The sequence below is a fragment of the Trachurus trachurus genome (assembly GCF_905171665.1).
Source record: "Trachurus trachurus genome assembly, chromosome: 17".
NCBI classification, from domain to species: domain Eukaryota; kingdom Metazoa; phylum Chordata; class Actinopteri; order Carangiformes; family Carangidae; genus Trachurus; species Trachurus trachurus.
In genome coordinates this window covers 5,758,672-5,772,896 of record NC_139900.1, presented here as the reverse complement: position 1 = coordinate 5,772,896, position 14,225 = coordinate 5,758,672, and the positions used below count along the sequence as shown (strand labels likewise).

Sequence of the window (14,225 nt, the reverse complement as noted above, 5' to 3'; positions counted from 1 at the left end):
TCATTAAAAAGCTCTGGGGTAATTGTGATCTACATGACTTGTGACTCGCTACCAGGGCCGGCCCTAGGATTTTGGTGGCCCCCCTAAACAAGATTTTTGTTTGTGGCCCTGCACTCTAAGCGCAAACACCAAATCACTGGTTAAAACTGAATACAGACATGTTTATGCCCTCTGAGGTTTGAGGCCATTTTCTCGACTTTTACATATTTTCTTAAATTTATCTTTTTAAGATACTTGCAGATGTAACAATACTCAAGTGTTTTATGTCTAAATATTAGAACCTCCGCTGTAAGCACACTGAGGCCAATTTGTCCTAGAAAACTGTATAAAGAATTAATTTAGGCCAAATGCTGGAAATTTGAGGTCTGCTTTTTGAAAAATTTAAAATCCCTTGTGAAAACACTCCTTCAGTCATGAGAATGAACTGTTTTGGTGCTTGAAATAGGATATGAATACAGTAATCCTATATACGTAAGTGTAGAAAACAAGTCTAAACTGAAATTTAGTAAGATTGCTTTTTGAGCACAAATGTTGTCATTCTGCCATTCCATTTTCACCAAATGTCTCAAATGTGAGATAAAAGAAGCTGAATATTGACTTCACATTACATATAAAGCTCATAGCGTGCACATGCAGACCTCAGGATGTTTAAATGACTTGATGAACCCCGGTACCTTTCTGATCATGTGGCCCCCCCACCTAACGGCTGTGGCCCTAAACAACCGGAATATTTGTGTTAATATAAGTCTTAAATAGTTATATCTTCCGACGGCAATCACTTCTATAGAGTGTTTGGTCTGAAACACAGGTCTGTCAGTCACTCTGCTCTGCTGTAAGCCGAGGAGAAAACTTTCCTTGTATCCTACAACCTTCATCCAATGAGGAGAGAGAACGACATAAAGGGGCGGTCCTCTCTGTGTGCAGCCATAAAGATGAGTTGATATTGGAAAATAACTATCCAATTTACAGATATTCAATACAATTTGTCAAGATAAACCCCAAGAAATATTGGTTTATACTGTTTATTTTATGTATTTATGTAAAAAAACAACAACATTCACTTAGCTATCAAGGAAGCATGAATAGGGGTGGGAGTAAATAAGTTTTACTTCTTCCCACTTCCCACAAAAAAATCAAATCAAATTATTTTCATTTTCAATTATTATTTTTTCACGTGTTGACTTTGTGAAGTATTTATTTGTTATGTCTGTCCATTACTGTATTGTTTCTTATTTCTTTGTTACATGTCCGAAATAAACTGAAACTAACTATTTATTGGTTTGTTTTTTTTCAAATCCCAGAAAAATGGCTGCATCCACCGTGACTGTATCAGTGGCAGGTTTTAATTGACAAACGATGAGTTCGTAACATGTTAATCAAAAGGAGATTGTTTCTATTAGATAAAGGGAAAAGATTTATCAAAAATCAAGCACCCAAAGTCTTGTTTTTATTTTATTTTACAATTGAATAAATCATTGAATCCAATCCAAACCTGTCACAATAAAAGCTCTGCAGCTGTTTTATCGTGTTCACAAGTTCTAAAATGTAAAATAGATCCAGGACAGGTGAAAAGCTGGAGACTCTCTGAGGACCCCTGGTGGACAGGTGGGGAACCACAGGGACCTGAATCTGACCACAAAGACTTTGTACATGTTTTCTCCTTATCCATTATACATCTATAATAAATAAGCTTCAATAAATCAACTTGTAAATTAAATAGAAACGACATGATTCATAGCTCCAGAACCTGTCGGAGTTTAGATGTTGAGGTTAAAATCTGTGACTGAAACCGAATCAGCTGGTGAAAACCTCTGGTCTGGATCATTATGGTCTGGATCATTATGAATAAAAACTAAAGTCATGAACGGCGTCTCTACCTTCTCTTCTTCTGCAGTTCTTCGCGGAGTCCATCTTCCACCTGGTGAGAGAGAAATACACGGAGCTGACAGACAGCTGTTTCTCTACCTCGCACGCCCGACACAAGGTCCTGGCGGGAATCGTGATGACCAGAGGTGAGTGAGTGAGTGATGGAGACACTTTGGTTTATATTTACATAGTTCACTCTCTGTTTATCTCTGATCTGTTTTTGAATTGAATTGAATTGAATTCCTTTATTGTCATTCATACCAAGGTATAAACAAAATTCAAATGCAAACCTCCATGTGGTTAAAAACATCAAAGAAGGTTTTCATAAGCTAATGATTTTCTTCTTCATCTTTAAATCACAATAAACAAACCTTAAATCCTAAGGTTCGTCTCTCAGCTTCGCATCGGGCCGAAGAACGCCTGAAGAACGCCCCTTGGCCGTGGTATAATGAGCGTATACCACGGCCTGTCGTGATATGTTGCTTAAATATATATATAGTATATAATAGTCTATATATGGCATACACACAGATAACAGCGTGATCTACCCCCATGAATAATGGAGGCAGATCATTTTGACCTGGCCATTTTAAAAGTAGCTTGCAAGCCGAAAAAGTTTGGGCACCGCGGCTCCAAAGGATCCAACATGTGAATTAGGACTCAGTTGTGTGTGTCTTCATTTATTTATTTATTTATTTGTTTATTTCGGGCATGTCAATTAAATCATCATCATCACACTTCATCTTAGTTCAAATAATACAATTCACATGGCCGAAAGGGAAAGCGGGAGAAGCAAAAGCTTGTCTAGTCCCGCCCCCATTACCCACAGAATAATTATCTTCATCATAATCTTTTCTTTTTCTTTTTACATTTTGACATAACATTTTCTTTTTCTTATGACAATTTCTTATGACAATTTGACATAATATGTTACAACAGTAACATAACATAACATGTTACAACAGTAACATGTTATTATTATAAGAAGGTTGGAGGTAAATAAAGTAAAAAAAAAAAAAAGGGAAGGCATCTGAGCTTCACTGTACAAGCAGAAAGAGGAAGAAGTTACAGGGATCAGCAGCACTTCAGGAGCTGGTATGAAAACGTTTTGTCTTGTCTGAGGCCGAGGAGCGACTGAGTGAAAATGTGTCAGTGTGACTCAGAGACACCAGTTCCCTCAGGTCGCCCCCCCCTCCCCGCCCCGATGCCCCGATGCCCCCCGGTCGTCCTCTCCGTCCTGTGAATCCTTGATGAGACCAGATTGCAACACAACAGCCTGTTTCACTTTCTTTTTTCTTTTTTTTTTCTCAGTCATACACTTTTTATCAGCCCTTCTCCTCCGGTTAACGTTCAGGTCGTGACGGCGCCGCGGTGGAGGGATATGGTGGTGGGGCTGGGGGGGTAAAGAGCAGACATCTTGTTTTCTTTTCTTTTTTTTTATTGTGAAATAGGAGACAGTACAGTGATACGGACAAAAACAAAAACAAACAACATTTGTGGGTTTATGTGTGTGTGTGTCGCTTGAGAGTATAACTGGTATTAGTTGTAGTGTTACAAAGATCATTCTGATAATAGTGATAGTTATGAAGATAGTGACATTTATAAAAAATTGTTAATAATTAGTAATAATAATAATAATAATAATAATACTAGTAATAATAATAGATACTACAATTAGGCAAAAGGGAAAAAAGTAAAAAAAAGTCATGAGAGGGGAAAAAAACAAAAAAAGAACAAAACAAGACAAGGGGGGGATAAGGGGGAGATGTCACGCTTTCATCAATAGTAATAACAATAATAATAGTCTCAACAACAATACTAATAATAATAGTTATAATAATAATGATGATAACTAACAATAATATGGAGGAGGGATGGATGGATGGATGGAGGAGGGGGGATCTAAAAGGCAATATGAAATTGATCTTGTTTTCTTGTTCTCAGACTGACTCGTGTGGTGTTGAACGTTTCTTCGCTCTGATCCGAGTCGTCGTTTCTTTCTGTCTCGTTGCTCCAGGCCTCGACCTCGGCTCGGCCCGCGTCGTGTCTCTGGCCACCGGCACCAAGTGTCTGGACCCGGACAACGTGAGCGACCGCCACTCGACGCTCACCGACTGCCACGCCGAAGTGGTCGGCAGGAGGGCGCTGGTTCGATTCCTGTACGCTCAGCTGGAGCTGCTGCTCTGGTACGAACCGACGACATCGACCTACTACATCAGTACATCGATCCAAAATGAAAACATGAGACTTTTATTTTGAAAATCCCCTGTTTCTGCTGCAGCTGCAGTTTTAGATTTCATTAGCAGAGATGCGTTCTCAAAATATTTAGTCTGAGAGTCTAAAAGGAGAAAAGTTCACACTAAAATCTGCTTTTTACTTCTTTTTAGTTCTTTTACTTCTATTTTGTAGAAGATGAAAAAGTTAAAGTTCAATAAATCAGACTGTGCTTTATTAAGAAAATGATTTATTGATCACTGATCCTTAAAAAAAACCCTGTTGTGACAGACTTTACGATATTGAATCGTTTTCTATTCTACGTTGTTGTATTTCTTTATTTTACTGTCAACAAATCAACAGTCATCAGTGGTTCAGAGTGAATTTATTGGGCGACTGTTGTCAGTTGTGGAAAAGTTTTTAACTGTGCAACTTATTAACTTACAACTGAGTGCTTTTTTCAAACTCTAACTTTACGATTTAGTCTCAATTACTCAATGTCAGTGAGTTAGTTTAGTGTTTATTGCGGTCTTGTAAAAACAAGTACAATAGACAAATATAAAAGTATAGACAAAACAAATATAAAAAACAAAAACACAACAAAGCAATACAATGCACTTGCACACCGAAAAGGTATAAGAGGCTGAAGCATCATCTTATTTTGCCTATCCTTCTTAAATTAACATTTTCTGTTCACTCATTTAAAATTTTTTTAACAGAACAAAAAACCTGCATATTCTACATACGGCAGTTTATGAGCACACTGGTATTTATAATTCAGTTTTATATTTATTAATGATATTATTTTTAAATACATTTCTGAATCTGTTAAGTGTGTTACACAGTTTTATTTCTGATTCTAGATTATTCCATTGATTGACTCCTTTAATTGACATAGCTACATCTTTGTTTCACATTTGTTCGTACCTTTGCTTTTGTCTACACATAAGTCCCTCTTAGTTCATATCTACTGGTTCGAGTCTGAAACATCCTCTGGACGCCACCTGGAAGCATAATAAAAAATAATAATTATTTACTTTATACATATTTGAACAGTTTTATAGTCCAAAAGATCATTGAATTTGAAGGTCTGTAGGTTTATGAAAAATGTGTTTATTGAGTCTCGATAATCAGTCCTGTTGATTATCCTTATTGCTGTCTTTTATAATATATAAATATGAAAATTGGTTTTGTAATTGATTGATTAATTGTTGATCGATACAAAGTGACAGAGTTTTCTCTCCTTTCTCTCCCACACGTTGTGTTTCTTCTTCTTTTCTCTCTGAAGTAAGTCAGCAGACGGAGAGGAACGATCCATCTTTGTGCCCGATAAAAGCTTCGACTGCAGCGGCGGCGGCGGTGGTGGCGGTCTTTTGCGGCTGCGTGACGGCGTCCTCTTCCACATGTTCGTCAGCTCGTCGCCGTGCGGAGACGCTCGACTCAACTGTCCCTACGAGAGCTCGTCAGCATGTGAGACAAAGAGAAGACGTGACACGTTTTCAGCTTCTTCTTCTTACTGTATGGTCTTTAATAATCTATTGTTCTGCTGCTGCACAAACCCACTGACCCCGAGGACGCTCTTTTATTTATAAAAAAAAGAAGGAAAATCCACCATAAAACACATTAATTAATAACAAAGCAGAAGCTCCGGGCTCCATTAAGCAGCTGCACTTGAGTTCCTCCTCTTCGTCAGTGACGTAGCTTCAGCAGATTCACGGTCGACGAGGCTCAAACGTTTTGCCACAAAGTGCAAAGACAACACCGGATAAACCGCTCAGCTCTGATTTAAAACACTCTACACACTTTATATTATTGATTATTTGTGCAAAATCTGCATCACACACCTAAAAAAAATAAGATGTGAAACTGGAACAAACTTTGTGTGACGTGAGGAAAAAACCAGGAGATAACAGACAAGGTGAACTCAGGGTGGCACCAAGTTGTAGTTGTGTAATCACTGTGAGATACGGAGTCGTTACGGAGTAAAACTTAACGAAGCACTCGACAGCTGGAGGAAACAATGTCGTCATGGTGACCTCTGACCTTAAACACTGTTATATATAATTACTGCTTTGAATTTACTGATCTATTTCTTGGTATTTTCTTCACTTTACCACAAATTACTAACACTTTACAAAATGATTTAAAGGGGAATTGCCGTTTTTTACAATCTGGACCTTATTTCTCAATCAATCAATCAATCAATCAATCAATTTGTTTATTTCGGGCATGCCAATTTAAATCATCACACTTCATCCAAGTTCAAATAATACAATTCACATGGCCGAAAGGGAAAGCGGGAGAAGCAAAAGCTTATCTAGTCCCGCCCCCATTACCCACAGAAGAAAAAATATTTATCATAATCTTTTCTTTTTTTTCTTTTTTCCCCCTTTTTGCATTTTGATATAACATTCTTTTACGTATGACATTTTGACATAACATGTTACAGCAGTAGGTAGTATACATATTTCTAGCATTAAATACGATAATTTCCTCACCCAGATAACTTTGGTGTCATTACAAGTCGTTCCGATGAAATTAGCTCCAGCCGAGAAGCGCGTATATGGAGTCTACAAGGCAGCAGAATGCAGCCTCTAAATAACACATTATCTGCCACGAAACTCGTTCATTCACCAATATTTAGTTCTGATAGGCTAGTGCTATTCCCCTCTGAGGCCGTGGTGACCTGTTATCAACATCCGGGGTCTGTAGTTTGACCTACTGACCTCTGACCTGGATGATGTCATCTCTGAGTAAATGATCGTATTTTATGCTAGAAATAAGGTCCAGATTGTAAACAGCAATTACCCTTTAAGTGTAACCTGACTCCTCCTCCGTCAGACCCGAACAGGAGGTTTCGCTGTCACCTGAGGGTGAAGGTGAACGGCGGCGAGGGGACGCTGCCCGTCACGGCACGGAGAGCCAATCAGAAGTGGGGTGGCGTGTCGCCGAGGAAACCTCTGGTCACCATGTCCTGCACCGACAAAATGGCAAAGTGAGTGTGTGTGTCGTGTTGTGTTCAATCAAACTTTTAAAGGGATAGTTCAACATTTTGGCAAATTGGCCCATTGCCATAATCCCTATAGTCATAGCAGTAGGTTCGTTACCTTTAATTGTCGGTGCAAGCTGTTTTTAGAACGGCGGAGCAGAGCCGTGAGCTGCTCAGAGCTACGCTACGGAGGCTCATGGGATTTCTTGGTTTCCCTCATCAAACTCATCAAATACACAATCCAACAACTCCACAACGCTCTGGTGGACAAGTTGTGACCTGCACATTCACCACACTATGAGATAATAACACAACGTTACCAGACAGAGTTGTTTTAGAGGGAAATTCACGCAAAACCACTGATTTGCGTTGCCTTCAGGGACAGTTTTTCAGCAAGCAGTCTCTGTATTTCCCTCTAAAACAACTCTGTCTGGTAACGTTGTGTTATTATCTCATAGCGTGGTGAATGTGCAGGTCACCACTTGTCCACCAGAGCGTTGTGGAGTTGTTGGATTGTGTATTTGATGAGTTTGATGAGGGAAACCAAGAAATCCCATGAGCCTCCGTAGCGTAGCTCTGAACAGCTCACGGCCCTGCTCTGCCGTTCTAAAAACAGCTTGCACCGACAATTAAAGGTAACGAACCTACTGCTATGACTATAGGGATTATGGCAATGGGCCAATTTGCCAAAATGTTGAATTATCCCTTTAACTGTGTCGTGTCTCGACAGGTGGAGCGTGGTGGGCCTGCAGGGGGCGCTCCTGTCCCACCTGGTGGAGCCGGTTTACCTGCACAGCCTCACCGTGGGGACGCTGAGCCACACCGGTCAGCTGGGCCGAGCCTTGACGCGGCGCCTCGCCCCCGTCAGGCAGCTGCCCCCCCCCTACCGCCGCCGCCAGCTGCTGCTCGGCTGTACGTCGCCCAGAGTCGCATTGTGTCTGTCTGTATATGTGCAAACCATTATACACACACACACACACACACACACACACACACACACACACACACACACACACACACACACACATAGTAGGATGAACTAATGAGAGTTTTCTGGTCTGAGTTCAAAGACCATTGTTAGAAAACACAGGTTGTTGTCAGCAACTCAACTGCTGACACAGAATTAAAGGTCCAGTAAAACCGTGATATCTAGCATTCAGATTCTAGTTTGTTATATTGAATTGAATTGAATTGAATTAACTTTATTAATCCTGAAAGAGGGAAATGTGTTTGTCCCAACAGCACACAACAATAAAAGAGCAAATACACAATATAAAAACAGACAGATAAATACTCCAGGCACATACACAGCAATCATTCATTAAAAATATGGTCAGTTAGACTGCCCAGGTCTGGAAGCTACATATGTATTATAAAGTGTGATGGCCTATATGTATATATAAAAGAATAATTATAAGGCTACGAAAACACATTTTATTTTATAGCGATTATACATTTTATATAAATATATTCAGATTTTGCCAATAAACCCTGTTAATTATTACACACTGGACCTTTAAAGGAGCATTATCGCAAATACAGCAGTAATAGCAATAAAAAAAACTGAAATATGCAATAAATAGGTCGAGGGGAGCCATAACTATATGTATACAAAATATAGCCAACAGTGTAGTGTCTGTGGAGCAAATGCAGAATTTATTTTTGTTATGAGACAAGCCGGCCCGGCCGCTCCTGAATGGCATGCTACTGTATGTAGGATGTTTACTTCAGATACGCTGCACCACCGGCCCCATCTAGTGGCCGAACAAAGAATTGTAATTTGCGATAATGCTCCTTTAATGACAGAATCTCAAAACAAATGTTTCGTCAGGTTTAAACGACCGTGGGCGTGACCTCAGTGTGATGTCAGAGTGACTAACGCCTCCCCGTGGTTTCCTCCGTCAGGTCTGAGCAGCGTGGACGTCCGCCCGGCGGGAAAGGCCCCGAACGTCAGCGTGAACTGGAGCTGTGGCGACGGAGATGGAGGCGGAGGCGGCGTGGAGGAGATCAGCAGCTCCACGGGGAGGAGGACGGGCGGCGGGCGGCCGTCGAGGCTCTGCAGGAGCTCGCTGTTCGTCCGCTGGGCGAAGCTGCAGCAGCAGGTGGGTCAGAGGAGGAAAAACCTCATGGTCTCCATCAGACCTCCACCCGGTTTGTTTACTAAGAATCAGATTGCACAACACAGAATCAGCAGCTCAGATCTTCCTGAGCCGCTGTGCTGAATAAGAAAGATTCATTTTATATTAGAAGATCGTTATGTTTCAGTAACAGCCACGTATAACACATTATATCTTGAACATTAGGAGGGAGTTCAATCACCTCTGGCACCTTGTGACCTCACACACATATAAAGTCATTAACGATGTGTTCAGGTTTTACTCAGAAGTCGGAATTTCTGAGCTCTGAGTTAGAGTTTTAATCTTGAACGCCCCTTGAAGACGAATTGCACAAACCCCAACATGAGAATTAAAGATGGCTGTGTTCGCATATACAGCAGTGAACAAACAGGCTGTAATTTTACTGTTTACTTTATTTCTCTGGTAGTTGTTTCACATTAAAGTCAGACATGTATAGCACTGCTCAGTTCTTATTCCTGGACATTTTCCTACTCTGTTTGTTTGTGTAAAAACCTCAGACAGTGGCTAAGGGCTAATGGCTAATGGCCCGTTTGTTTTTGTGCAGGTTACATGTTTCTGTTGTAAGTTTGTGCAGCTTTTTAAAAAAAATACTTTATAAATTGTTTGCACTGAAATCAACATTTACAAGTATGAAATTGTTTTATTTTCATTCGTTATTTTATTAACTGTCCATTTTTCCGACTTCCATGTTAGTTTTTCAACCGGAAAGTGTGACATCGATTCATTCTGACCTCCGACTTCCAACGTAAATGTAATGCACCATAAATAAAACACAATTTAACTCAAAGGGTCAAAGGTCAACTTCACTGTGATATAATAATGTTCTGCAAAAAACCCTCCTGGACTTCTTTCAGTGGCGACACAGAGACTGTGACTTTACTTCCTGCAACTTGTTTCTGGTTGGCTGATTTAAATTAACAGTTGAAGGACTTGTGAAGCATTAGTCGTGCACTCAGCTAGATTTCAAGTGCACATATTATAAGTGTCATAACTCTTTAGTGATGAAAGAAAACAATAAGTTGAGATGTTAATTCATCGTCACGCGAGGACGATCACATCGTCATCAGACACTGTCACGTTACAACAATGGCTTTTAAAAGCGAGGTTTCAATTCCACTGTGAGGTTAAAATATGAATGCTGAGAGAGTTGTGCTGGGCAAAATTTAAAATTTGATGGCGGCAGACAGAGTGGTAATTATTTACAGAAGCAGCTGGAATCATTGTTAGAGAAGCTGCTCTTAATATCACATGAAAGAGACGACGCAAAAACATTTAGAGATGAAAATGTTGAGCAAGAGCGGAAACAGAGACAAAGACAAAGACAAAGAGATCTGCAGAAATAATGAGTTGGAAGTTAAACATGAAGGGAAGCGCTGCACAGTAGAGATGGAAAACAAAGCTCCTTGTTATGTTAAACACAAAACATAATATGTGTGATGCAGTTTCTCACATTTTTCTGCCCAAACTTTGAACCGTTGGACACAGGACGAACCGATTGGTTGTGACTGGTTTCAAACAGTCGTCTTAAATATGAGTAGGCCTACATGAACATTAAAACAGTCATTTAGTGTCAAAACTCAACAGCTCTGCAGAGGCCTTCTTCTCTGCCGACAACCATCTTTAATGGAATACATCTTTAAAGGGGACATATTATGGAAATGTAACTTTTTGAAGGCTCTTTAACATATATTTAGGTGTTTGTTTTCCCTTCCGGCCCCCAAAATGTGAGAATTGACAAAAAAAATCTGTAATTTTCAGGCTCCTGAGGTTGAAGTCCATGTCGTTTTACGAGTTATTCCCTCGGTTGTCTGACAATGACGTCATTAGTTTTTGAATTTGCATAATACCACCCCTATCTGTGAGTATAGAGAGCCTAAGCGGAAGCAGGAAGTAACGGCGCCATGGGACCTCAACTCTGAAAAACTCGCCATTCAAATGAATGAGACTGAACATTTTATTTCGTGATCCGATTGAATTGCGCCATGAGAAAAAAATATGTCCTCTACCTGTTTAAAAGGTCACGTTTCATGCCGAGAAATCAGCCGTTTATCATAAAACGGCAACAGAAGAATGTATTTTGTGTAAAGACCGCTCCACGGACTACAGATCTGTGTCCCACAGAAAATACGTCACCAACTGACACGGGAAAGGGCGGCATTTGGTGTGTGACGTCACCTACGCGACTTGTAGTCTTTCTGCTTACAGATACTTCTGAATTTTATTCTACAATAGCTTTACAACAAACTGCTGATTTCTCGGGATGAAACGTGATGTTTTAAACAGGTAGAGGACATATTTTTTTCTCATGGCGCAATTCAAACGGATCACGAAATAAAATTTTCAGTCCCGTTCATTTGAATGGCGAGTTTTTCAGAGTTGAGGTCCCATGGTGACCGTTACTTCCTGCTTCCGCTTAGGCTCTCTATAGGTACCTGTAAAAGGGGGCGGGGCCTGGTGAGCAGTGGCTCATTTGCATTTAAAGGGACAGACACTGAAAGCAGCCGTTCTGAACAGGGCTGTTTAAAAAGGATGAAAAGATCTGTGATGTTTGATCCTTGGGGGATTTTGACCGAAGCATGTCTTTAAGACATCTGGGAACTATTTTAATTTGTGGAAAAGGGGCAGAATATGTCTCCTTTAATGACTGATTATAATGACGATGATGACTGGTCATTTACCTGCAAAATATCTGCTGTGTAAAATGAAAAGCTCAACAGATTTTTGATTTGATTTGATTTTTATTTGTCTCAAACAAGCACATCAAAAGACAAACAATCTATGTAACAAGAAACAAAACAATAATGATACTGTGCAAGTTTGAGATGGAAGTCTTGTTTTGTCTGTTAAATAATGTCCACCCTTCTCATCTGTTTCTGTCCTTTTTTCAGTTGAACGGTCAGGTATCGGGCGCAGGAATCACAGCGGAGACGTACTACGGCGCCAAAATGGCGGCCGGGTGCTACCAGAGGGCGCTGCAGCAGTTCACCGGCGCTCTGCAGGTTGGAGGTTTGGGAACGTGGATCAGAAAACCTCCACAACCGGGTCATTGAAACACAACTGAGCTGGAGGCTGAGTATGGAGCAGCAGAGTAAAGCTCATGTATTTTTATTTTGGGAGTAGGCTACATGTGGAATAAAGTCCAAAATAAATTATTAACAGTGTGAAGATGGGCAGACAGAGTAGGCTACAAATGATTATTATGCAAATGAGCACAAAGCAAACAAACAAAATCAGATTTAGGCAAAAACTGAGTAGATTTCTTATCTTAGTGAGTAACCTGCTTAAATAGCTTAAATTCTGCACCTCTGGAGGCTAATGCTAGCTTCTCCGGCTAGCTTAAATGTTAGCAAACCTCGTCACTGTAACCACTTAGCTAGCGCCCTGACTCACTGGAGAAATGGTTCGTTCCATTTTCCTCAGAAAGTCAGAAATTAGGAGTCGGGAATGACGTCATATCCAAAAAAGTGAAAATCAACCCTTTTGTTGGCTTTTGTTGTTGTTAGCATTGTTAGCTAATAGCAGCTGATAACAACAACAGCAATAACACACTACTATGATAGATTGTGTGTGAAAGCAACATAACGTATCTAAAGTAGCTAGTAACAATACTGTTGCTAGGACTGATTTAATGACACAAAAAGAAGACGAATGCTGCGTTCGAGACAACTTGGTTCTCCCAGTTGAAAACTCTTGAGTTCCAACTACAAAGCGTTCGAGACGCACCGCGCCACAATAACTAAAAACATGGCGGACTGGAGCAAACTTTTCATACAAAGTGCCCCACAAAAGGTATGAAAACATCACAAAGGGCACAAAAACGACTAAAAAACAACGTTTTAATGTATTTTGGCATTTAAATGCATTTTGATTTATGTTTTACCATTGACGCATATAGTGGTGTGACGTCAGACAACTGATTCTCAAAGAAGTCAGGGTAGATTTTTTTTATCCGACTTCGTCAAGTGGGAGTTCCAAATTGATGTGCCGTTCGATTGCACTTTTTCAAGTAGGAGGTCGGAAAGATCTGGGTTCTGACTTGTCTTGAACACAGCATAAGAGTCTGATTAACAGTGTGATATTAAGCTTTTATTCACGGAGCGGCCATCTTGGATTGTGAGATCAGGGTTATACCAACTTAAGAGGGCGATTCTGACGATGTAGCCAAGTGGGAACTCAGAAAATCTGACTTGTGATTTATTTCTAATGGAAACACACAATTACACACAGGTTAAACTAAGCAATATATGGTGTTGGAGAAAAAAACTTGTGGAGAAATCTTGCAAAGCAGCTGCACATTTAAAGTTGGACGTGAAAATGAAGGTTTAAAAAAAACCAAGTGCGTCGGCACAAATTAGATGATTGATGATTACGTAGCCTATAAACATGTAGCGCATACTAGTAAATTACTTATTTGAAACAACTTGCTATTGAAGGTAAAAAGGGTCTAAAATCAGTATTTATATAAATATTTTCATGAAAGCTGCGTAACCTAAGAGGAAAAACTAGATTTGTTGTAATTAATGTGAATGGAGGGTCATGGGTCTTTTTTGTTGTTGTTTTTTCTTACTGAATAAGTATGAATGGAGTTGTTGGACATCCCTTTTTTTTTATCTTGTGTGTTAAAAGTTTTGTATTTACATACCTGTCTGTGAGGTATTTCCATTTACACAATACAGAGCCCTTCATTTTCAGTTTTAACCCTTTGTAGAATGAGGAGAGACCAGAGGGTCCTCATGAGGTGTAAACCAGTGTTGGTCCTCTAAAGTACCATAGAACAGAAACACACACAAACCTAGTTTTTGTCACATAGGAGGACATTTTATCTAAAATCTAAAACCCACACAAAAACACTGTGTGAGCAGATTCTTCAAAGTTTTGTGTTTTTTTTCCTTTTTAAAAAAGTTTGTTCTGTTGTTTTATGTATATTTGATGATGTTAATTCATTTTTAGCAGTGTTGTAAAGAGCTGACGTTTATTGAGCTCAGGAGTGTGAAGACATGCCGCCACCTAGAGGACGA

At 39.9% G+C, this 14,225-nt stretch overlaps 1 protein-coding gene across 1 annotated transcript in view; it reads left to right on the top strand.

Moving 5' to 3' along the window:
* LOC311001036 (double-stranded RNA-specific editase B2-like) overlaps nt 1-12,257 on the top strand; it is a gene marked incomplete at both ends in the record, with an annotated part of 54,607 nt that extends 42,350 nt beyond the window's left edge. Inside the window, 7 exons of the mRNA XM_083991997.1 lie at nt 1,895-2,012; nt 3,884-4,052; nt 5,369-5,550; nt 6,922-7,075; nt 7,800-7,981; nt 8,975-9,171; nt 12,096-12,257. Of these exons, the coding sequence (XP_083848123.1) occupies nt 1,895-2,012; nt 3,884-4,052; nt 5,369-5,550; nt 6,922-7,075; nt 7,800-7,981; nt 8,975-9,171; nt 12,096-12,257 (1,164 nt within the window). The remainder of the gene's footprint in view (nt 1-1,894; nt 2,013-3,883; nt 4,053-5,368; nt 5,551-6,921; nt 7,076-7,799; nt 7,982-8,974; nt 9,172-12,095) is intronic.
* Nucleotides 12,258-14,225: the final 1,968 nt, after the last annotated feature.